At 36.6% G+C, this 26,072-nt stretch overlaps 1 protein-coding gene across 3 annotated transcripts in view; it reads left to right on the plus strand.

Moving 5' to 3' along the window:
- The window catches only part of CDH7 (cadherin 7), an 89,660-nt gene that overhangs the window by 7,373 nt on the left and 56,215 nt on the right, over positions 1 to 26,072 (plus strand). For all 3 annotated transcript variants that reach the window (XM_054059529.1, XM_054059528.1, XM_054059527.1), the window contains one exon: positions 1,494 to 1,887. In XM_054059529.1, coding sequence (XP_053915504.1) covers positions 1,678 to 1,887 — 210 coding nt within the window. In that variant the 5' untranslated portion in view covers positions 1,494 to 1,677. The remainder of the gene's footprint in view (positions 1 to 1,493; positions 1,888 to 26,072) is intronic.

A 26,072-nucleotide genomic window follows, 5' to 3' on the forward strand; every position in this document is an offset into this window, starting at 1 on the left:
CACATATGGAGGCTTTCAAATTGCTGCTGCTTAGCAAACACGCTCAGTGGGTTTGTGGTTTATCCCACCAGCCTCTAAGCAAAGCCTTTCTGGTGCAGGGCAGTACCACAGAAGGGATTACTATAAAAAGGCTTTAAATACAGTCTGTAATCAGAGGAGCTTTTTACTTGTTTCATGTTTCTGCCCTCTAGGTACCTTTGGCAGCACGATGCATGGGAGTTCTGCAGCTAGAAGAACTTGACATAGTGAAAACAGATAGCAGAGATCACATTTCACTCAGTTTTGATAGTAGTGTGTAGGGATGTAATGGTAATGTATTTAGAGCATTTCATGTGTATGTGATTTAATGTCTAGCCTTTTTAGATTAATTAAACGTGGAAAGGATGAAATCTTCTTTCTTCCATGGCTTCCTAAGTAGCAACGGTTGACTTCAAATGAATGCCTTGTTATCTGTTTTAATTTTATCCTCATGTGTTTGGCACTTCTTAAATATTTCTCTCTGCCTTATTGCTTACTGAGACCAAGAGGATGCTTATTTCAGAGAGAGCATTGTTTACCTCAGGTTAATGTAGGTGATTCCCCTGAAAGGCAGAGCTATGTTTGGTTCTGACTGACACAACTTATACTTTTCAAAACATCATACTAAGTGTACATTTTTACTTGGCCAGAGAAGGCTAACAGTGTAGAAGACAGAAAAAAAGACTTGTTTAGGTATTGAAGGTTTGTTTTTATTTTAATTTTTTTTTTCAGATGATTATTTATTAGTGAGTTCTGCCAGTTATTAAATGGTCGAGATTTTTAAATTAAAAAAAAAAGAGGAAATCACATTATCCTCTGGTCTTTTGGAACATTTTTGTGTATACATATATAAGCTAGTCTAACACGCTTCTTAATGTTTGTGACATTTGCTTTAGAAATGTAGTAAAAATGAGTGAGGAGACTGAGGGCTTTTTAGCAGGTCAGATTCAAGTCAGAAAAAATCATAACATCTGGTATACTGTGACTAAAAATCAATCAAATTGTTCAATTCATCTTAAACTTCGTTTTACTTCTCAGTTATATGGAAGAGAGTTAAGTTAGCATACGTCCTTGCTATTAATATAACTTTCTGCCTTTAGCTGGTTTGTAATTATATCATGGTAATGGCAAGTAAAGCAAACTGTAGCAGACAGAGGAGGAAAAATCAAACCAAATAACAGTAAATAACCACATTTACTTTGATTATTTTAAAGAGAAAAAAAAAATCAGCCTTTGTACTGGGGAAACTGATGCATTAAGAGAACAGTCACAAGAAAACTTTATAGCTATAAATACAGATGTGTTGGCAGTAGTAATGCATCTTAGAGACTTATTGTGGAAACTCAACTGTGCTGATGATGAGAAAAATCATAAATAAACACTTTTGATGCGTATGTGAAAGCTGCAAAGAATTTTCATTCTTATATTAAAAAAAGTAGTTCTGAAAATACATTTCTTGTCTTTTTCCTGCATAGGTACCTATTTCAGCATTTCTCTGGTGATGGCCGTTCAGCAGTGGTGACTTCTTCCAATTGACCACTCCACACATTATTATCTCTGGACTGCCAGCTGACACCCTGCCGGAGGCTAGAGCTACCGAGACAACTGGAATTGTGCCTGCTCTCATCAAGGTTTTTTCTTTCACGGGGGAAAAAAAAAATGAAGTTGGGCAAAGTGGAGTTCTGCCATTTCCTGCAGATACTAGCTCTTTTCCTGTGTCTTTCTGGAATCAATCAAGCAGAGCTCTCAAGGTCCAGGTCAAAGCCCTACTTTCAATCGGGGAGGACGAGAACCAAACGCAGCTGGGTGTGGAATCAATTCTTTGTGCTGGAGGAATACATGGGTACAGACCCACTCTATGTAGGAAAGGTATGGGATTTAAACAAACTTTGGAGGGTGCAAATGCTTGCCTGTTTATATGCATGTTTATATGGTGCAACCTGAAAAATGCAATTCTTTCAGCATGGTTGTCCCATCAGCCAGCATGGGACAAAGCTTCATAGTTTGAAAAAGAAAAACATTTAGCACTTCAAAACAGCGACACGATACATTCTTGTTTCCTCTTACAATTTGCTTTAAGAGATCTACATATTAGGTATGGTTCTTTAAAGTACAGTATGATAATGAAAGTGTTTTACCACCATTGATACAATATTTTATTACTAATATTAGATGTATATTTTACATAGGAATAGAGAAATAGAATGGCGAATATTCTTTTGTAAGACCTAACAGCTAGTCCCAGAAAACAGTTTCTGTGTTGTTTGCTCCCTAAAGATCAGCATTACTGAAGGCAAGAGAGAAAGAATCAGGCGTCTGGGGGTGTGACAAGTAAAAAGGAGGGCATGTCTGTATTACTGCTTTGCTTTGACGTTGCCTGCCTGTCAGATTGGTACCTTGGGGGCTTCATTGCCTTCCATGCAATGCACAGCCCTGTGCTTTACCTTCTCTGGGATGGGTGCCAGGCCAGTTCAGAACAAGCCCTTACATCAGGGTATCCCAAATGGCTTGTTTCAAGCGCCCATTGCTGCACGTGGAACACACTGAGCACAGCTGTGAATTCAGGCCCTAGCTCATTCACTGCCTTGTGCTGGTGGGCAGTACGCTTCCTTCAGCAATTATGAAGGAAAAGAAAAAACCCTCTTGTGTTTCTGTGTAACATTTATGTGTAATCATCTTATTGAAAGAAAATCCCATTTTTCTATGTCGTATCAGAATCAATAAATAGAGTTTCTTATTAAAATATAGCAAAGGCGTAGAAAACAAGGGAGTGACAGCTTTTGGCAAAATGGCATGCTTACAGACAAAAAGATGAAGCAAACTGAAATCCACTGCTTCAAATATATGAGTGCAGTGAATTTCAGCTTACTTAATTCGTCCTACTGAGACAAAAACCTTGATGTTTGTGTTAACACAGTTAAGTGCTTAGAATTTAATCATGCCAACTGAATAATCAAGTTAAATGGAGAACTGCTGTCATGATTACAGCAATTGTTGTCTTTAGCTGCTTTTCTGAACCAAGGCTGGTGTTTTGCACAATTGAGACTTTAAGAAAAATGTGCTAAACCCAGAAATATTGTCTCTTATTACAGCCGCCCTAAAAGTTTTTGTGAAGTTTTAGGTTATGTAGCAGTTTCCATTCTGATGCCATGCAGCTGCAAAATTGTTCTCAGGTTGGAGCTTCAGTTGTGCCTTTAGAAAATGGTATATTTGGCATTCTTCCTCACTGTTAAAAAGGGAAGTGTGGTTTACAAATTGGAATTTCTCTCCTAGAAAAGAAGTGTTTTAAATACTCAGCTGAAGACTGCTTTTGAGCTGTAGCAATTCTCATATTCATTCGATTGCTACATTATGGCCAAAAATGCTGTGGTAGCGCTAGAGTACATGATATTTGCATGTACGTGGTTATTTTTAGCTTCAGAGTCTGCTCTTTCCTGTCCTTTACAGGAGTCCTAGCATTCATAAGCAATATCTTCTGAAAGGCAAACCTTTTTTATTTTACTCCCTGAAACAACAGTCTGTGCCCAGCCTGCTTTTGTATCAGCAGTATGAATTGTTGGCTCAGGAACTCACATTTGTATAAGCAATTCATTTTGTAGGAGAAGCAGATAAAAATTTGCACTTGCAAAAGGGAAACCCATCTTCCTGAAAATAAAGCCGTTGCTGAACATCTTAAAAGATAAGACCTGCCCAATTCCTAACCTTCTCACCGGAGAGGCTTTTACCATGTGGTTCCTGGGACGCAATCGTGACCAAAGTCCCATTCTCACTTAGGGGAGCAAAGAGGTGAAAAAGTGGTTTTTTTTTTTTCCTTCTGTACGTTAACATAATATGCGTAGCACCACTCTGAAGTGAGCAGCAGTTGCTTTCCTTCCCCTCATGTCCCCTTAAAAATATTGCTGTTCTTGTTTAAAATCCTTTGCAGGCAGTTAGGGACTGAGAACAAGACTTGCATAGGAAGGTTGGTGGGTGTATTTTTGGTGGGTTTTTTGGGTTTTTTTTTTGTTTTGTTTTTTATTTCTTTCCCCTTGGTGATGAAACTATGGCAAAGAGCTGGCATAACTCATACTCATCAAGCAAAGTGGAAGCAGCAGCCAGACTCTGCCTTGTATTCAGCAGGGTGCTTTGCTCCTGGGGAGGTCAGTCCTGCTCTGCCTTAGGTTGAGGATGCTTTGCAGGATGCCAGTGAAACTGCACATCCAGCAACGAGGAACCTTCCTCCCAATTTTAAGAGCTGTGAGATAAAAATGCTTCAGAAACAGTCAGGCAAATGGAGCTGCAATAGTGATTTTTTTTCTCCCGTCCACTGTTCAGTTTTACAAAGCCTAAGCAACTCCATTTGGAAGGCAGCATTCCGAGAATACTAGGATTACATGGCAAATCATTCAGAAGTCATGAAATATCAGTGTTAAATCCATGATCAGCGTTAGCTCTTGTCCTCCTGAGTGTGCATTTTGACACTTCAATTACACAATCAGGGAGGGTAAAATCGTGTTCATTTTAAATAGTGTATAGAATTCCAATTTACCTCAGTTAGATGTTTTTCACTTAAGATAATTTTTCAGTGTTTTTGTTTAATGAGACTTCAGACCCATACCTGAGGTATATCGAATCCTTCCTTCTTGCAGCCTTGAAATCCACTTATTGGCAGAAGGTTTTTTTGTTTGTTTCTTAAATAAAAAAGGAATTTATTGTCTTTAAGGCAGCAGGGACCTGTTTCTTGTTTCACTCTGGAGAAATCTCTGGAGGATATCCATTAGTTTTACACTAATAGGAGTCAGAGGTGACTGAGGTTTTTTGCTGCTTTTTTTCTTTTTTTAATGCAGGTCTTCTCCATAATATGAATTTTAATCATCTTGGATTCAATCCTGAGTAATCCTGAGTGCCTCTTGGGAGGTGCTTAGCATGTAATCACATTGTGGACTGAACCATATACAATTTTTTTCTGTCCATCAGCAGAGCATATGTATTGTTCACTAAAGGGAAAATGTTCACGATTGCTTGGTAATATGTTTTGTGAAACGCCTTACTCTGTGTTTTCCATATAAATTACTTCAATGGAATATGTTTGGGCATAAAAATAATACTACAGAGCTGTTTTAAATTACTCAATGTATGAACACTTAAAATTAGGAAAAAGTGTCTACTATTAGACTGAATATTTGAAAAACTGTTTAGAGTCATGTAACTAGAACCTATATAGGTACAAGTAGGCAAAAAGGGGTGCATTTAAAGTAGAACTTCAAAATTGCGTTGATTTTTTTGGTTTGTTTTTATTGCATAGCTATCAGACATCTAGGGTATGGTATTGGATGTGTTTTTTTTTGTTGTTGTTGTTGCTGCTATTGTTGGGGGGGGTTTGATTTTTTTTTTTTTTTTAATTTCATTTTACCAGTATTCTGAAGCAAGTGTCAATCTCCTCAAAAGTATCATGATGACATAAAGCTTCAGCCACTAATCCTTCATTTTTCTTATAAAAGAAATTTAAAAAAATCAGAAAACCACTACAAATAAAGCAGAAGTGGAAAAAAAAAAAAAAATGTGTAGTTCATGTGAAATGTTGTTTGATAGTTGATTTCACTGTTTTCCTTTGGATCCAAATCAAAGCTCCTTTTGCAATTCCATTGTCTTTAAATTTAGGTATAGTTAAAGAGAGGGACAGTTTGTTGAGTTCAGCTCTTTTTTTTTTTTTTTTTTTTGTTTGTTTGTTTATTTGTTTGGTTTTGTTTTTCCCCCTGAAACCTTACTAAGATATGAAGGCTTAATAGCGCTTCTCTAAAATTATGCTTGGAACTTGTAAGGTGCCCTGAAAGTTATTGTTATTTATAATGTATGGTTAAGGAAAGCGTAAGTTCTAATCTGCATTTTCTGTCTGGTAAAATGAATAAAAAGAGTTAAAGGAGTGAACCAAGAGCATGTAGTTTGTTAGAGCTCACAGTCATAGCCTTCCAGTTCTCTTGCCTCTTTGTTTTTAACTATTTTAAGAGAAAAAGGCCACTTGGATTCAATTTTCAAACATGGACCAAGTGCATAAAAGTGAATATTTGCATTATTGTTTTCTGGAGCAGTACAGAATGAGTGAAGCATAACAAAAAAAAATGCAGTGAACTTAAACATTTTCTAGAAAATTGGTGCACTTAAAAGAATTTGCTGGTTTGTGCCAAGGCAGAGGAGGGAAGGGGCTTTTCAAGCAGCAAAATAACAAGAATTGTATGTTGTTGTCAGCTTAGAGAGTAGGTTGTTTTTTCCAGCCTCATCATTTTGGAGGGAAGGAGTCTGGACAGGGGAGGATATTGTTTCTTTGTATTTGTTTTTTTGTTTTTCAAAGGTGTTGATGTAAGTGTCAATAGGGTGACAGATTTATTCACATATGCTATTTATCTATGGTGTGACCTTCTATCAAGTCATACAGATGTAGTGAGAAGTAAGACTCTTTCTAGATCATAGCCTGACACTTTCAGATGTGGCTGATGACTTTTTGACTGGCTTTGATAATAAGTGTCTTCGTTAAAATACTTCTAGGTGGTGAGTGCTGTGGAAGCACTGGCCACTCAGTCAAAGTCAGACTGATACCTGGGAATATGAGCTGCTGAGAAACTGAGAGATGTTCATCTGTGAATAAAAGAGCTGAGAATCTCTGAACAGAAATGAGCCAAAATAGCTTTTCACCTCTCTTGAAGCTACGCCGCAGCAGTTTTCCTGACAATTTGTAAATGGAGAGGAGATGGGTTGAAACTACAAAGACTCAATGTACGTAAAAGAGTCTAGACTGCCCCATTTGCAGATAAGGGAGCAGAAGGTGGGTCAGGTGTGATTCCTTGGAGGGCTCTGTCTCTTCTGCTGCCTATGTAGGCAACCAATGGGGACCTGCGCTCTCTGCCCAGCTCCAGCCTGGAGTCTTGCTCCTCCAAGTGTCTTGCGTGAGATAAAAATTCATGTGTGCACTGCAGTTAAGCTCCTGGCTGAGGGTAGCTGTAGCTCTGCATAGATTTTTTTCTGTTCTTTTCTACCCTGCCCCCAAGTACTTTTGGGGAAAAAAATACCCAAACCCAATCCAAACCAACTTTTCTTCATCTGTATTTGTGGACACTGTAGAAAATAAAGATGGCATGACAACTCAGAGAGAAACTTCCTCTTTGTTATATTTTTGTTCCTCTTCTATTTATGTGATTTTTGTGTTTAGCATAATCTCTGAAGCACTGTTGTTTTATACACTCCCAAAGGGCCATTTATGAAAGTGAAAAAGCATTTCTGATATTTATCCATTGCAGGAACTCTTTGTTGTTCTGTGCTATGAAAATTGATGACAGTTGACCTTTTAAATAAAATGGAACATGCCATTCCTGTTAATGTTTTTCTACCACAAGTGCTGAAAATGAAACTTATGAACAGACAAAATAGTTCAGTCCTACTTACCTGCTTTGTGGACTGCATAGGTCTCAGTGAAGGGATGCTTCAAATGTACAGCAGTGGTATGAATGTGCCATCTCAGTTTATACTTCACAGTCACTAGTGGCACACACTTGTCTTGACTGGATAGTCACTGTGGGCTTTGCGTTTTTCCATGCTTTACTTTATTTGGATTACCCTTAATAACTGAGAGCTGAGTGACAATCTGAATGTTTTCTACTTGACATGCAGGGATAAAGTGTCTCTGGGGAGAACAGTGAGATTAAGGCACACAGGAAGAATTATCCAAAGGGATAACCTAAAATCTACTGCTTTTTCCTGGTTGACTTCATTAGCCTGCAGAACTATAGTGTAATTTCCCCTTTCCTTTTTTATAGGAACTAGTCTTCTCACATAGCTGAACAGCTACAGAACCCTTTTTTTGCTGGAGATTTAAAATGATGACAATTTCACATGCTCAAGCACTAAAAGACAATTTGTATGTAATTTCATTATTAGAAGTGATAATAGAGTTGAGAGACTTATGGTTGGATGCTGAACCAGAACATGCAGCTTTTTGATCTTTTACTATAATATAGAACATTGATCCGTCACATGTGGCATTACAGAAGAGGAAGGTTAGTGAAGGTGATGACAACATCTGTAAATTAAGTAGCCCTCATCGCAGCTTTTTATTCAATGGCACAGCTATGCTATTTATATAATCCCGTAATGCCAGTTCTGTATTTCAGTAACCTAATAGGCTCTACCTGCAGTGTTCTGCTCTGAATTTATGTTGGGCGTTATTTAAAGCTATATTTTATGGGTCTTTCAAAAATAGAAAAGCAGTAGTAAAGGATAATTTTGCAATGGTATGTAGATGTCATTCCTATTGTGTAGATGCCATATTCCTATATGCTTAGCTCGTTATCAGAAAATGCCTTTTTGTGAGAGCGTGAGATTTACAATTTTGAGGTTGGTCAAGTTCATGCTACTTCAGTTGATATTTTTTTTAGTCATATTCTAACATTCTTCCTCCTTTTCATCTGCTGAGCTTGTTTTTAGTCCTCTAGTTCATACTGTTTGCTGTCACTTTATCTCATTTTATCTCCATACTCTGATCTCACATTTCTGTATTAATGGTGTTGGAAATCCAGCGCAGTAAAACTAGGGATACCAAGAACTGTATCTGCATTATTCTAAGGAAGCCCAGTCATGAACCAGATTCTCACTGTGCTAGGCACAGTGCAAGCAGACATAAGCCCTGCCCTGAGGTAGTGATCTTGCAAAACAGAGGCAACAGTGAGTTAAGAAGCAGCAAGAGAATGTAGAGAAATATGGGCATGTTAGTCAACATCCCCAAAATAGCTTGAGAAAAATAGCTCATTATTGTTCTTTGCTGTGAAGCCAGAATATTATTTGTTCTAAGAATGAGAATCATGCAACATTTTTAAGCATTATGAACAGATAACAGGGAGTTCTTTCCTGCCTTTATTTTTCATCCTTCATGGATTATGTTAGTTGAAATTCATAAGTGCAGAGGCTGCTTCTTTCAGACCAGTGAAGAAAAAGGATATTTTTCCATTGCTTTCAAAAGATCAAACTGCATATGCTTTAAAGTTTTACATCTTGTACCCTGCTATCACACTAGCTTTTTCACATATGTGTAGGTCTACAGACCCATTGCACATTCATTCGGTGTATTTAATATTTTCCGTGTGCCACAGTCTAAAAGTGCTGCCAGGACTGTTACTACCTTGTCACAATTCTGCTGAATTTCTTCTTTGCCACACGCTGTTGTTGGATGGGTGGGTTGTTGTGGGTTGTTTTGCTTTTTTAATAGCACACTACACTTTTCAAGTTCTTTGTCTTTTTACATGTCAGTTTTTTACTGCTGACTTCAGCAGTCAAGGGGCGTATCTGAGACAACACATTTAGAGAACCTGAAAAATTCAAGCATGTCCAATAAATTGGCTTTTACGTAAATATACTGGTGATAAGTGCTGGGAATTCTCTGTGGTATAATCTTTTTCTTCTAGAGTTATACTTTTCCCTGGAAGAAGTGGCTGAGCTAAGTGCTAATGGTGGAACTGCTGAGAGAAAAAGGAAGTTATTTTGCTAGGTTTCTCACTTCCTTCAGAATAACAATTAGCTACCTTATGCTACCAGCATCTTCTCTGTCACTTTTTCACTGGAAGAGATACTTGCTGTCACATAGATTAGAGACAAATGGCACTTAGGAAAAGCAGTGGAGTTTATGCTATTAAGAGAACTCTTTCTGTTCAAAGTGTCCAAACCATGGTCATGGTATGAATACCAGCCTACACTACAGGCAGAAGTTTGAGGAGGTCATAATGCCTAATCTCTCATAGCTTCAAGGCTGTAAGCTGGTTAAAAATAAGAAGGTTTTGTTTACATAATACAAAAACACGTTGTCAACACCGAACTATGATTGCTTTACCTCTGTCTATAAACAGGAATCACCTTAACTTTCTGAGGCTAAGTGTAAAGTTAGCCAGTGAAGTCGCTGTATTGACAACATGAAAAGGTGCTGATAACCAAAATGAGCATGTATGCTCATAAAATTATACAATATATTTAGGATTAATTCTTTCAGATGTTTTTGACTTAGCTAAAAAGTTGCTACCGTTTATAATAATTCCTTCCCTATTCAAGTACGTGCTGGTGCTACAGCCTTGTCTTTTGAAAAAGAATTGTTATTTACGTGGGTGTAAAACATGTAGTACAGTCATAATAGCCTATAAATCATAGACTGTGTAGTAAAAAATAAACATTATTTTATCTTTTAGATAAATAGGAGTACCAAGACAAATAAAGCTCTTTTGCATATAATAGTTCATGTGCAATTATTCTTGTACCAGAAAGTACAAAATATGCCTTACTGGCTCAGTGCCAGGTTCTCTTTTTTCAGAATTCTCCCCTGGGAGAAGAAGGTAGTTTGTTTAAAACATTCAAGAAGGCAGAAGTTATTAGTATATGCTGCTTATTAAGTTATGCTGTTCGTAGAGTAACTGAAGATTTAATCCAGAATCTTGACATCAGTTTTATTGACTGGTAGGCCACGTGAGAATATTAATTTCAGAATACAACCATTTGTCCATTTTAAAATTGAATTTTTAATTGATATTTTATTCTATAGGTTAGTAAAAGAGGAACATTGAGAACTGTTTGACAACAGGTAGCAACATATTCCACACTTTGACGGTGAAAAAATGGTGCCTTCCTGTCATATAATCACATAGTATTCTTACAGAACTGAAAACCTACTTTATGGTATTTCATGTGGGTGAATAGGATATATGTTGAGAACAGCTGTAGAAGGTCTGACATAATGTTCTAACTATGTCACAGTGAATTCTTTGACACTGTCTGAGTGGAAAGAATTAAATTTAATGTCATTTTCCAGGTGATATATGGAGATTCTGCTGCATGAACTCCACAAAATATTATCGCAGTCATACCATCCCAGTTAGGTTTCCTGTTTCTGTAAATCATGAGAAATTACCTTGAGGACTATAGAGACATGCAATTTCTTTTGCTGTGGAGAGTGTGAGAAGAATTAAGCCCATGAAGTTATTTTTCATTTGAAATGCTTCCAAAATCTGGTACTTGGATACGTGTGTAAGGATGATAAGCTGCTTAAACATTTCATACTGAGGTACCAAGTTGTAACCCCGCTGACTAGGCAATCAAGCAATTCATTTTCCTTACAATATAGGTAGGTGCTGTTTAGGCAAAGTTTAGTTTGTTATTCTGTAACAAAAAAAAAGTTTTCAGACACAGTTGCGAAAAGCAGATGGTCATTTCTTAAGTTTCCATATTGTGCTATAAATGCAATGCCATAAATTAGCAAAATACTTAACTTATCTTTCTTCTAAAATTTACACAGATTATATGGGCAGAATAGGCATTTGGGAAAGGACTTGGTATATTTTTATAGAATAATAGAATCATTAGGTTGGAAAAGACCTTAGAGATCATCAATTCCAACCGTATCTGTCTACTACTAAATCATGTCCCCAAACACCTCACCTACCCGCCTTTTAAACACCTCCAGGGATAGTGACTCAACCACCTCCCTGGGCAGCCTCTGCCAGTGCTTGAGAACCATTTCTATGAAGAAATTTTTATTAATTTCTGATCTAAACTTCCCCTGATGCAGCTTGAGGCCATTCGCTCTTGTCCTACCACCTTTCACTTGGGAGAGGAGACCAACACCCACCTCTGCAACCTCCTTTTAGGTAGTGGTGGAGAGTGATAAGGTCTCCCCTCAACATCCTCCAGGCTAAACAACCACAGTTCCGTCAGCCACTCCTCGTAAGGCTTGTTCTCCAGCCCCTTCACCAGCTTCGTTGCTCATCTCTGGACACGCTTCAGCACTCCGATATCTTTCTTATAGTGAGGGGCCCAAAACTGAATACAGTACTCAAGTTCAGCCTGTGAGTGCTGAGTACAGGGGCAGAATCACTTCCCTGGTCCTGCTGGCCATGCTGGTTTTGATATAAACCAAGATGCTGTTGGCCTTCTTGGCCACCTGGGCACACTGCTGGCTCATGTTCAGTCAACTGTCGACCAACAGCCCCAACTCATACTCTGCCAGGCAGCTTTCAAATCATTCTTCCCAAGCCTGTAATGCTGCATGGGATTTTTGTGTCCCAGGTGCGGGGACATAAAAGAAACATTATGTTTCTTTTTTAACTTGCAGGGCTATAATGCTGCATTTGGTTTATATTAAAAATTGTGAAATAACTCCTCTTGCTCCTGGATGTTCGTAATCTTCGTGCATATATAGACTGCTGTCATCCTCACCCATCTTGCCCTTTACCGCTTAACTGTTGTTTAACCAAGTAATACATGTTTCACACTTTTAAAAGTTTTCCTTGTTAGTCAGCACTGCAGCACAGCACTGCAGTTCTGTGTTCATCTTTACTGCTCTTTTATTCATTCCCTCTGTTTTTTAATATCTTCCTGACAATAAAAAGCCCTGAACAAAAGCAGTCTCGTATACCATCAGCTAAACAGGAAGTAAGCCAAGTGAAACTGTTATTTCCTTTCTCATTGTATGATTCAAATTGCACAATTCATGTTTGTTTCCTTTCAAGCTCATGTCCACTACTATTCTGAGGATCTTAAAGCCTATTTCTTTTCTGTTTTATTCTTTCTGCTGAATCAAGTGTATTCCTTAGTATGTATCAATCCCTCTTCAAAAAATTGGAAAGAAAGGAAGTACTAGGCATTTAAAGAGTTGTTTCAGTTCATCAGTTTGACTGGTAAACTGAATGGATCCATGTCAAAGGAGGTTTGATGAAGGAAATCATTAGGAACTGGAGTGATAGCAATGATGGAGCTTTTACATACGTATGTGCATATGTGTATTTGTGCAGGAAGCAATGGAGGTACCTTACGTTGAGGAATAATTCTCGCTTGTACTAGCACATTTATTCAATTCAGATTTATTGTAAGAGTGGAAGGCAACATAAAGGTTCTAGTCTTTAACTGTTATGTTAGTACAGGAAAATACAGACTGAAAATGTTTAAGAGAAGAAAAAACATCCCAAAGCGTAAGTGTGAGGATTTAAGGACCACAGTGAAGCAGTATGCTGTGTTTTCTCACTCTAGAGCCTCATGTGAAGCTGAAAAGAACATACCAAAGCAATCAATGAAAGAATGAATTTAGATTAAGGTAGAACAATGATATGTATAGTTCTTGATTCTCTTTGCTAACGATGCTATATGCATGTATGTGAAGCATATGTTATTTTAAGTCCTATCAATCCACCACACTGGGGATCTAGAAAGAAGGCCTTGTGGGTATCGACACTACCTGACTTAATTATATTCACACAGATGGAAAAGGAGGGCAGTTAGCCAGAGATCCAGTAACACCCAGGTCTGAGAATTGTGCAGGAAACTAGATCTATTAACTAGCAGATAGAGTTAAAAGGTACAAAAATGTAAGTGAAGTTCATTTCTGATTGGAAGAGGAAGATGCTATGTACAATGAGGTAATCTGTGATAGAAGACAGCAGCAAAACCAAATATCATGAAGAAAAAGCTAGAAGAAAATTGATTTAATGCTTCTTTCAGGGAACAGGGAAGCAAAGGATAGAAAAGGAAAGGTGTAAGTATTTCTTATTAAATATTACTATAGAGGGCTAAAGAATTTGGAATTTGATCAAAAATCTCCAAAACATGAACAACGTGGCACCATACAAAAAGGGACAAGAAAGAAAACCTTTTCATCTGTAGAGATCCCAAGAATTACTGTGTCAAGATAGACTGTGGATAAGCAAAAAAGCAACATGCAGATCTGAATGAAACTAAGCAAGTCTGAGCTGTCAGCAGATGGTTATAAGGATGTGAATATGTGCAGCTGTCAGTGCAGCAACTGGCCCATGTCCAGACTGTTTCCAAATAAAGAGAAAAGGGTTTTGATTGAAAGGATTAATGCTCTGGCCCACCATTAAGGAAGGCAGCCCACACTTTAGGAGTTAAGGAGATGAAATAACAGCACTTGTGGGTTTTCTGGGTCTTTCAGAACCTTAGTAGACACCTTTCTTAAAACTGATATTCTGACATTTAGCATTTCATGCAACTGTATTTCCTTCAATCTATTTGCAGGCTACATGACAATTTTTTTTGCAGACTAATTTCAGTGTCCCATCAATAATGGATTTTTATGTATGCTATCACAGTATCACTTTCAACGATTTCCCTTCATATGTTATCTTAGTAGATAAAAGTAGGTAGAGGATGATGGTCCTTTCTGCTAGCCTGATGGCAAAATCATCTTTCCAGGATGTTTTGGGTTTTTTTTTTTGCCAGTTTTACTTCTAGTAGTACAAAATTAAATCCATGACTGCTTTTCATGTTGGAGGATTCAGACTGAGGGCCCAGATTCTTTGTCTTGCATCCAAAATATCCACTAAGCAGGCAGTGAGGCTATGAAGAAGACAGAAAGATTAAGATGTTTACCTAGATGATAGGTCTTTCTATTAAGTTTAGACATACAATGATCTGTATCCGCAGACTACACTAAAAAGTCAAGGTATTTCCCTTTGTTTCTGAAATAATTTTGTCTTCTGTGTATTATATACAGTGGCCCACATTCCAGTTCTGACCATTTTGTGTATGCTTTTTACTATCCCTAAAGTGCAAAGACCAATTTGGAACACAGTTTTGGACTAGCAAGATGAGCTAACAGGTTGTGGATCAGGTTCAGTTCCCTGGAAAATTACTTTACAAGGTAGTTATCAAGATACAGGGGTAACATACTGCAGCTTAACCATTAAGGTCAGAAGAGTTAAGTTTATTACAGTGAGCAAAGTGATCAGCGGTTATTGCAGGTTTTCTTGGAGTCAAACACTCTTGCACCTGTAAATAACCTTTACTGATAACAACTTAGACAGAACCAGTAAGAGCTCAGAAGTGCCAGTGTAGAAAGTAGGAGACTGAAACCAGATCTTCTCTTCCCATAATTCCTTGGATCTGTTGGAGGTATAAGTACAAGTAACAATGAACTTTACATTCACTGCTTTCTCAATCAGTTCTCAAAATCAAAGTACAATTCTGATTTTGTTGGTGGCAACAGAAGTAATGCAATAAAATAGATTTTTCTTAAACTCTGAAGCAGTAACATGCTATTTAATAAAGTTTGGTAGAGTATAACTTTATTTTTTGAGTGAAGTTTTGGAAGGTAAAGTAAGAGTTACTCTGTTCTTCATATGCCTGAAGTCACGTGTCTCATCAAACTATAGAGAAAGGTCAGTAGAATCTTCCTGATGTTTTGCTGTAAGGTTGAGCTTAAGGAAAACATTCAATACTGCTAATTTTATTTTTTTTTTTTATTTTTTTACCTTAGATGAAGGTCTAAATGCCTTCAGGGTGGAGTATGGGACTGTTAGAAGAAGCTGTGACCAGGTTACAACATGAAAAGGCAGCTCAGGGCAAGTCTTCACATTGGCTTAGAAACCCAGGGTGTCTTCACTAAATACAAGACAATGGTCTAATTTGTGTCTGATTGTTTACTGAATAGCAGAAAAATTGGTCTTAAAAGTGACTGTATAAAATTATACTTCATTACTCAGTAGGTGAATTCTGAGTGGGTCACACCTGCCTGTTCTGGTGGTAATTTTATTTCTACTTATTATTGCTATTAGTCCTGCTGAGCTAACACGGCTGAGAGACGGCAAACTGCATTCTATTATTTCTTGAGTGTCATCCACAGACGTGTTTGTTATGTTCCACTGACTTACACCTGCACAACTCAGTTGTAAGTTATGAGGCCATACATTTTTACAATGACAACAGAATCTGGAGATAGCAGGGGTTTTACTTACTTATTTATGTAACCATTACTTGTTTCCTGGTAAGAAAGAACTTGCCTTCACAAGATTCAGTCAAGGTTGCAACACAAGCAGCTTATATGTGACTTGTCCACTGAGTCTATTTGAAATGCAAGTCACAGGAAGGCATTGCTAGTTTTACACTACTGCTTTTCAGCATATTAGTAGAAAGCCTGTTTACTGTCTTAATGCCTTTTATGATCAAATTAGTTTACTTCGTTAATCCAGTTTGTTCTTTGCCAGTTAGCATTGAATTCCTTAGATTTGCTATTGAACAGTTACTCTCCTACTTTTACTGCTGTTTTTATATGTATGAACACAACAACATAGCTCTATTACAGAACCGGTACGCTTTCTCTTTGATAAAAAAATGGAGAATTTAATAGTGAGTTCTGTTTCATTTAATATGCTATACAGCTATTGGTTTTTGCCTTCCAGTCTTTCCCCTGTTTTAAAAGTAGCTTCAGATTAGGCTGAACGGTATTCCTTATTCTGTGCTGTCATGAGCATCGACCACAAGTGTTTGATCACTTCTGTGGACAACATGCTTTAGAGTTTCTCACGTATTCTTTACTGCAAACAAATTTAGGAAAAAAAAACAACAAACCACTAGACAAAAACCAACAAGCAATCTTTCTGCCTTCTCATAAATTTTATTGAGCAAATGTGAATAGAGATTAATTGAAAAAAACAAAAGAAGAAGAAGAAGAAGCAATAAAAGGGATATATGTAGGAAAAAAATAAGCTAGTAGTAGCCAACCACAAACTCCCAGAAGAACAGAGAAGCCATGGGACCATTAGGAGGACAAAGAATTAACCAGTTCAGAATGCAAGGAGCAGAATAAGACTGAAGAAACACAGTGACATCTTAAGATGTATTTAAACATAGGACAGATAGGAAATATAAATTGCTACTGTGAACTTTAAGTGAGATTACTAAGTAGAATTTTTAGTTCACTTTACAGAGTTTGATCTTTAATGATATTTGAAGTTTATACATCCTTAATCTTCATTAGTTTATCTGATCCGCTTGTGGCTTTTCTTTGCAGATGCTTTTATTTATTTGTGTAATTTTCAAAAGCTAGATTTCATCTATTCATAAGGAACATAACTTTTTACTAAACTTGTATTGTATTTAAATGACAATTTGCACATTTTTAAGGGAAAATGTACAGAAAAATAACATTAATGAGATCTCTGTTTCATGTGCAGAAACAGTTACTGTTTGGAAAATATTTACTGAATTTAAAATAACATTTCCCTTCTGAAAGATACAAAATTTTTGGCAGCATCTACATATGAACAAGGCTTAGAATTTCATGAATGGGTTATAATTAATTATTTGTTTTCCCTTAAAAATATAGCAGCAGATATTCAATGGATGGAAAATGCTTTCTCCCTCTTGTGCGCGGAACCCTGCTGATTTACGCCATCCATATAGAGCTTCCCTAAGGGAGAATATTTAGCACAGTTTGTTAAGCGATCATTTTAATGGACCACACGGAAGGTGTAAGACAAAAGTGAAAATGCCTTGAGTATAAAGTTCTGAACATTACAATTGGTGACAGAAGGCCAATCGATGAGACAGTAATCCTATAAAAATACAGAAAGATCAGATTGCTTGTCGAATTAGAATTGCTTTAATATGAATGCATGTAAGGGGATAGCAAAGGAGCTGGAAACTTTCCATCTGCTTTGTATACAAAGTGATTAGATTGTGGTCACTTAGTCCAAGAGGATAGAAATGATGCACAATTCTGCCAGGATGAGACATGCAAATTGGATCAATTAAGCTTTGAGAGTGCTCAGACAATCTGGTAGAGGAGTTTACATGCTGTGTCAAGTGAAACTTAGCAAAGATCAGTCTTGAATGCTGGGGGCAAGTATTACAGTGATTTAAACTCTAATCTCAAAGAGTAATTCATTGTTTTCAGATTTGGTTATAAAACCGGTCAGATACTATAATAAAACAATCAGCTACTATAATAAAAAGTTCCCTTTACGAGCTGCTTGATGGTATACACAAGAAGTATGATACACAAATTAGTGTCAGTCGTCTGAGTTGAAACATTTGAGGATTTTAGATGAGAGGAAATTCAGATGACTGATCTTATTTGCAGTTACTGGAATACACAGTGCTAATAACTCCTCTGCCTTCAAGTTGACCACAATGTTTCAGAAGCAGGGAATGTTCTCATAAGGAACTCCTTGTGTGCTCTTATTTTTATTGAATCAGATATCACTCAGAAGGGGAATAACGTGAAAATGATCATTAGATAAGAGTGCTCTAATTTCATCAGGGACCGTCTAAGAATTTGAATTCTGTACCTTATGCAATGTCTTTTATAGCAGCAAAAGGATATGTTGTTTCAATTAATCAGAGGGGTCTTTATGTAAATCGAAAGTTCTCAGTATGTGTGAAGTGCTGGAACCTTCAGAAATGAGTTTCTGAAGGAAGACTTTGAACATTTGCAGTAGAATCCAGATGGCTTTCAGAATTAGAAACAGGTCTGCACAATTTGAATTTTAATGTAGATTCAGAAAGCATGCATGATCAACATGAGTACCTGCCATTGCAGTGTTTTCTCATAATTTCTTAATCAATGGCACATAAATTGATTGTATTGCCAGCATTTAATGGCAGTGAGTATGAAACACAGCGAGAATATGTTCTGGTGAAAACGCAAAGAACAGTTGAAAAAATCCTGGGTTGACATTAGCATTGTACATGGCAAAAACTTTTGATAAACAACGAGTGAATCCATAAATATATTCTCTCATAATTTGAAATGTCAAAATTTCATTTAAAGAAACAAGATGTAATGACTGCATAAGAATTTGATGAGATTGTTTTTATTAAGCACTCATCATACCCACCAAAATATAAAAAGGCACCAGGAGAGCACTCCCATTACATATAGCTGTTAAAATCCTTCTAAGCTGGAAGGCTTTACAATTAACCTAGTATTGTTCATGTTAAGGCAGTTCGGGATGGTTTTGAAATACTAATGCATTATCCTCCCCCTCAAATGTTTTCTAAAAACCAAAACAAAACACAGGCATTAAAAGCATTTATTTCCCAGCCCTTAATCTCATGGAGTAAAAATGCCTATCCAAATATGAATTACTAGCTTGAGATCAGTCTTGTTATATTTGAAAGCCCTGGTAGAACTGCAAATTTGAGTGGTTAAAAGAAAAGTTAAGTAGAAATCAAACCTTTAAAAGTATTTATTCACAAAGGATCGCTTTAAATTATCTTAACGATTTAAGTAGACTTTCAAATGTCCATATTTACTATACATACCTCCTTCAGCTTATTTTGAGTACTGAACAGCTACAGTGTGAATTTATGTAATGGAATCAGTTAAGCTTTCAGTTCTGCTTCTTAACAATTAGTCTATGATGTGATGCATATTGCTGTTCATTAAAGTACCCTTCCTTTGCACAGGGATTAAGGCTCTATGTCAGAAAGTTGCTTAGGCATATGCTTAGTACCAACTTTTGTGAGCGTTAAGCAAGTCATGACATGCTGTACATGCACAAAGATGATTTCCTAGCTTAGAGGATTTTAAAATAGCAATTTAATTTGATATTGCACAGGGTTACATTTTTGCATTCTTTGAGTATATTTTGAACAATGGACTGTAATTATCTAGCCAGTATATATGGATGAGTGGATAAGTATTTTAGAAACCCTGTTGGGTAAAAATGTTATAAACTATCTTGGGTGAGACACATTAGAGTAGAAGAAATAAGGAAAAAAAAAAAAGTCCTTTAACCTACTGAAAAAAAGAACAACTTATTTGTCATTCAGTATTTTACCTTTACTGAACTGCAATGTTAGCAATCAGTCGTAGCAGTTAATAGAAATCACTACAGAAATGTTAGGGTGTTTAATCAAGCCAGACTGAAAAAAGAGATTCAAAATGAAAAGTAAACAGGCTGACAACAGTGACTTGTGTTTTAAGATAAGAAGTTAATCAAGAGGATTCTTCAGGTCTTCTTAAGTGAGCTCATTTTAGGACATGAGACAAGTGTCTACAGGAAGGTATCTAATAGTGCACTTTATTTGGTCATGCATTGGGTTTTCATGTTACATTATACAAACAATGAAACTGTAATTTTTTTGCTATGGATTTTCATTGCTGCCCTTTTCACATGAAATAATTTACTCATGTTAAAATGTTATAGTAAAATTTTCATTCAGAATTCTCTGTTCTTACTTTATTTTCTTGAGCCATTGCCAGCTGTGAGCAGTTACGACTTTCTCCCCAACATACCTTCCCAGGGACTAATTTTGTGTGGAGTGGGAATTGTGTCAAATTCTTAAACTTGCACTTTAAATCTAGGAATTGTCCCATTGATCTTAGTGGGAATACTCATGGGATTAAATTTGTGGAAATGCTTTCAGAAATATCTGGGTGGTGTAAAATATTTCTAATGTGTAACTGGTACAATCATATGAAGACTTGTCAATTTCAAGTCGTCTATAAATCTTTCAGGAAAGTCTGCACTAAGTATTGCATTTATCCAGATAAATAAAACTTTATGAAGATAATAGGAATTTAATTTTTAAGAGGCAAAACACAATAACAAACACTGATATCCTATGTGTGTTATCAATTATGTATATTAAAAATAAAGTTTCATTTTTTTTTTAATAACTCCTTAACTGCTTTCAGAGAATTATAGGGTAGTGTGGCTGTGGACACAGTTAATTACATATTTCCTGTATTGTAAATGTTTCATCATTAAAATGATCAAATTGTGCTGTTTTCTGTAGTCCAGTACTTTATAAGCTTCTACAGTCACAGTTAGTCACAGTAATTGCTTTAACTGCTTTACAATTACATATTTTACCGTTGTCTTCTAGTCTGTCAGGGTTTCAGCACTTCCCAGTAACATGCAAGGTAAGACTACAAGTGGATTTTTAGTAGCATTAAACTTCCAAGAGCAAATGAGATTTGAGGAATTGATACAACATAAACCCAAACAAAAAAAAATAGCAGAAAAAAGCTCGACACCCTCCGGGTATCTATTCCTTGGTACTAATGTTCTTTGGAAGCAGGTTCCTATGAGAGAAATCATTATCAGCCAAGCAACGCTGCAAGCTATTTTGGATAGTTGAAGCAGAAACAGGATAATCACTCTAAACTGTATAGATCAGTAGTTTGACAAAGAAGAGACATTATGGGGGGTATAATTTCCACTCTAAAATAAAGATATTCAGTGGAAGCGCATATCTTATCTCAGAAAATACTTTAATACCAAATGAATTTTTGTTTGTAAATGTGGTATTATTGATATGGTAGTCAAACAAGAAGTGTGTATGACTATTTTTCCAGTTCAGTACCATTACAGATAATTCTTTAGATTACAGAGTTACGTGTGAAAAAATAGATGCTCTAATATGCTCTCATTTTCTGTGGTTGAAATCCCAGGCCTGAGTTATCATGGCTAAGTAGAAAAAGCAATATAGGAGAAACAACTTTCCAATCAGTACATTTGTATTTTCTTTTCTTATTTCTGTTTTCAAGAAAAAGTACAAGCATTCATTTTGCAGTATTGCAGGTGTGTTCTGCTGTTGCCTTTCTTGTTTCATCTCCCCTCTTCCCCACTTTCCTGTGCCATAAGGCAAAATGCATTTTTGCATTCTCTGATCATTAAAAAAAGAATTAAAAAACATAAATAATTGATAAAAGGTTTAACATATTTTTGGCAATGTACAGAAGAACAGAAGATAGAACAGAAAATAGTTGTATCATTGTAAATATATATTTATCCATATATTTCAAGAAAAATATACACTCAAGAAAGGGTTCTCTTGTGTGTACGTTAATGTTTTTCAAACAGATTTTTTTCACGTGTAATGTGGAAGAAATTTGAGAAGAATGAATCAAGTTTCTTGAAGACCCTGTTTCTGTATGCTGCTACATAAGCATAAACTTTTCAAGCCCATGGACATCTACTAGCCCAGAGATATTCTTCTACAAAGTATGCTAGGGTCTTTGGTATTTATTTGCAATGCTACATTTGTTAAGCCTGATTGCTTTCATAGAAGCTATATGTAGTGAATGCAGGGAGAGAGCATTCTCACGGAGTTTCATTACACTGCTGAAATAGAGAGTAGTGACTTTAAAAGAATTTTGTCTTACATCTTCCGTGATTCTTGGCAACAAAAACAATCAAATCACTGGACCAGTAAATACGTTGGTTTAGTATATAACAGCAAGCAGTATTGTGCATTATGAATAGATATGGATCATGTGAAAATGCTATGGGTATGTATGGAAAAGAACTTAGTCTCTTTCCTGGACAACAAGTAAACACAGAGACCCACATACAGGTAATAAAAGCAAACGTTCAGGAATTCATAAAAAGAATTTCATCCCAATGATATTTTCACAATTTAATTGTTTTAGGCATTTGTATGAGTGAGGTTTGTATCATTAGTTTCTTTAATAAAAAAACCTAAATATCTTTGGGTAAGTGAGATGGCAAATCTTGACTTGGTTTGTCAGTGATGCATGTTTATTTATGAAGTACTCAGAATGAGTACTCCAATGAATAAATACTGGTGGACTGAGAGTGGTTAAGGGAAAAAAAATCAAACCAAACCAAAACTGAGTACAGAACAGGCCTGTAAGAATTCCAATGTACGTATTGTTTACAAACACTGTGATATGTTTTCCCTATTCTAAATTCTTGCAAAATAATTTCTGAAAAGCTTGAAATGTGTGTGTGAAGGGAAAGCGGGTCTATTTTCCCAGTTCTGTTCTGTTCATGTTATGTTGCCTGCAGGCTCTTGGTGGTGCTACAATACAGTATTGCTGTCCCCCATCTCCCCCCTCATCTCGATAAATATTATGCAATTAGTACGTGATGATGCGCACTATGCAGATGGCTTTTACCTACCAAAGCTGCCAAACTGTCTTTTTAAGAGTGTGAATGACAAATAGTCATTTTGGAGAGTGACATGCCATGATGATGGCCCATTAAAACTCCTCAAGAATACTCAGCCGGCTACATATGCCCACTCAGCTCCATCTACAGCAGCAGCTGCTTCTGAGTTCCTCCTGTAGCTGCACTAATCTTAATGGGCTGTCTGCACAATTCCCTGTCGCCACAGGGCATTTTGCGTTCTTTTTAAAACCAGGGGGGAGAAGGCACGGATTTGTGAATGCAGCATCTCCAGAGATCAGAAGTGTACTGAATAAGAAAATGGACATGAGTGTATATGCTTGCATGCGTGCATATGCATATGTAGGTATACATACAAACACTGAAATATACACATAACATATGATTGTGTACATGTATACAATCACTGCATGACTCTATATAAAGAGCTAAACTAAATAAGTACGCAGAGAGAGAGAGAGAGCAGTATAGACACAATTGAGTGTTATTAAGAGAAAAAATGTCATAAAAATGTGACATGGTTGCTCTTATCACATCCAGTTCTCAATATTTCCTATTAATTATTCAGCTCACTAGCTTTTAGATGACAGTATCTCTTATTCCTAGAGGAACCTTTCATCTGAACTTTGTCTTCCACTTAGAAGCCTTGAGGGCTTACTTAGATACTAACTGGAGTGTTATGAAGTGTAAGTTTTAAGAGTTTTGGTACTTCCATATTTAATTTTATTTGAACGCTAATCACCGAGGAATTAAAGGAGTTTCACTGTTCTCTTTACTGTTTCACCACCCTTTTGCAAAAGGTTGGCAAAACTAAATATTCACTTTACTTCATGTAGCTGAGGTGATAATGTTATTATCCTCCTGGAGCACTGAGCAGTCACTAAAGAATGTAAGAGCTATATATTTTTTACTGAACTCTTCGATCAACATTTCTGAACCTTTCACTGGGGAAACGACATGGGGGAAGGAGGGAACAGTAAAGCCTATCTGCTTATTCCAAATTTGATCATGAGAGAGGGTATGTCTGAGTAATTTAATAAAAATTCATACTATTTAAATTTCTTAAGCACAGAATTATACATTCTGTAGCAGCAAAAATGTTCAGAAGCTACATTAATATGGGAAATAATTTTATATTTTTTTTAAGAAGAATGAACAAGCTGATGCTTATGCAGCTTTCCCTGCCCATTGGTCATGTTTCTTATATCTGCCCCAATGGTTCAATCACTTTAAAATCAAAGACAATTTATTTTGTACACTCTTTTATTTTTTTCTCTTTTTCACCACAGTAGACTTTTTTCAGTGAACTTGATGTAGTAGTAACTCACACCCTCAGTAAAATGACACCTGAACAGATTCAGGTTAATCAGCCTTTTTAATTCCCATTGCATTAAACCGTATAGGGAAAAAAAAAATACTGTTAAAGCTACATAGCTTTACTCTCAAATACTGTCCTTGCCTAACATTGATCAGTCACAGAAGATGAGCTCCACTTCACTTCTTTAGCATTTTATTTCATTTTTACTTTTTTTTTTTTTAAGTTTTCTTTCCTGTTTCTTACTATTTCCAGCTGTCTGTCTTTTATCTTCCTCTTGCCTTATCTCCTCAGCCTCAACACGTTCATTTGAGGCCTTTTATCAGTTTTCTTTCCATTCCAGCTCTCCTTTGGTCCTTCAGACCTGTCCATGTTCTCATCCACTTTGGGTTTTTATTTGGTTTGTGGATTTTTTTTTACCTTCTTGTGTTTTTTGATCTGTTTCCTCTCTTCCCTCTTTGTCCTTCTTCTTTCATTTTTCTCTTATCCTATGCTTTCTTAATCACGCACCTCCATGACTACGTTTATTGTAGATGGAGCTTTGTGCTCACTGGCTTTGTATGCAGTGTTGAGTATGAATATCTCGGAGGTCAAAATATATCAAATGACAATTAATAAGCCTGCAGGAGGGCTATTAAGGACAAGCTGTGGGATGACACAATTGGTACCCCCAAAGGGATGTGCCCTGGTTTTACTTTGAATGTGAAATGCACTCACATGATAGGTAACTTCTCATTATCCAGTTGCGTTTGTGACGATCCTGGGTAGGTATATCGGCTTGTATTCATTCATAGGACTCTAGTATTACCTTTAGTAACACAAAAGAGGATTTGGAGACACTCTGAATTCAGGCAGCCTACAAGGATAATGCTGAATGTGAAGAGATCTCAGGAATGTCTTGGACCTGGGTTATTTCAGCATCTTTTAGGTCTTTGCTCAGCTCAGCACACTATAGACACAATTTTGGGGGATTTAGATCAACAAAGAGCTGAAGTCTTGTTTAGGCTAACTGGGTTTTGAGTAAGCCTGTAGCCAGCTTGTTGTGTTAGATAAACATAATGTATTTATACTGTGGTCTGCAGTGTGGGACCTTGTATTCCCATGTGACTATCTCTGCACTTTCCTGACAAGGAGAAGGTCTGGAGGCAACAAAACAGTGCATGAAATGGCTGGTATGTCAAAGTGGCAAATTGTGCCACCATGGCACGGTTGTCTGTGCTGCTTCCCTACTCTACTGACAATGTTTGCGGAGACAAGGAAACTCTGGCAGCGTTGCAAGTGTGTTGCTTCTTTCCAAACTCTAATTAAAAATGTTAGAGGTTTGGTTATAGCCATTTATATTGACTTGTTCTCTTGTGCTCAGTATTACCTGCTATGGTGAATGCACAGAATATAAACCAGCATATTTCTTTCTGAGCACAGGTTTGTACTGTAGTTTTACATAAATTCATAAAACTGAAAGCAAACAAAATCTCTCTAGGAGCTCCTTTATCACTTTCTCAGCTTTTCTTGGTAAAAAGGCTTTTATAAGAAAATCGTTACCTGCTGAATAATACCTTCACTGGGTGTGAATTCAATTATGTGACTCACAAGCCTTTGCTAACATCAATAAAATGTTGAGGAATCTGTTTCTGTTCCACATGACTTATGTAATGCAGCTGAAAAGGAAATTAAAAACTATGTCTTAAGCTGTTGATATTGAAATATAGTTGCAGTTGACAAAACTGAGAGTTTCGTAGCTCCCTCTGAAAACAATTGTATCAATAACTACCGTGTTTGGGAGGCCCTTATGTGTTGGAGGAATGTGGTATGTGTGATAATTCTATTTTATTTAAATCTTAATTCCATTACCTATGCTGTATTTTACATATTAGTTATTATTTGCATTGATATTGTTCCAAATCAGCAACATTGAACCCTTAGTTATTCTGATAGTTAACAAATATAGTGTTATTTTTTAAAAAAAAGAAGTAAAAATACAAATATCTCCTGCTTTATGGATCATCACAAGGGAAAACAAGTAGCAGTGATAATCTGAGGAGAAGAAGGAATTCAAAACCTTC

Source organism: Cuculus canorus, chromosome 2 (genome assembly GCF_017976375.1).
Source record: "Cuculus canorus isolate bCucCan1 chromosome 2, bCucCan1.pri, whole genome shotgun sequence".
Classification (NCBI taxonomy): Eukaryota; Metazoa; Chordata; class Aves; order Cuculiformes; family Cuculidae; genus Cuculus; species Cuculus canorus.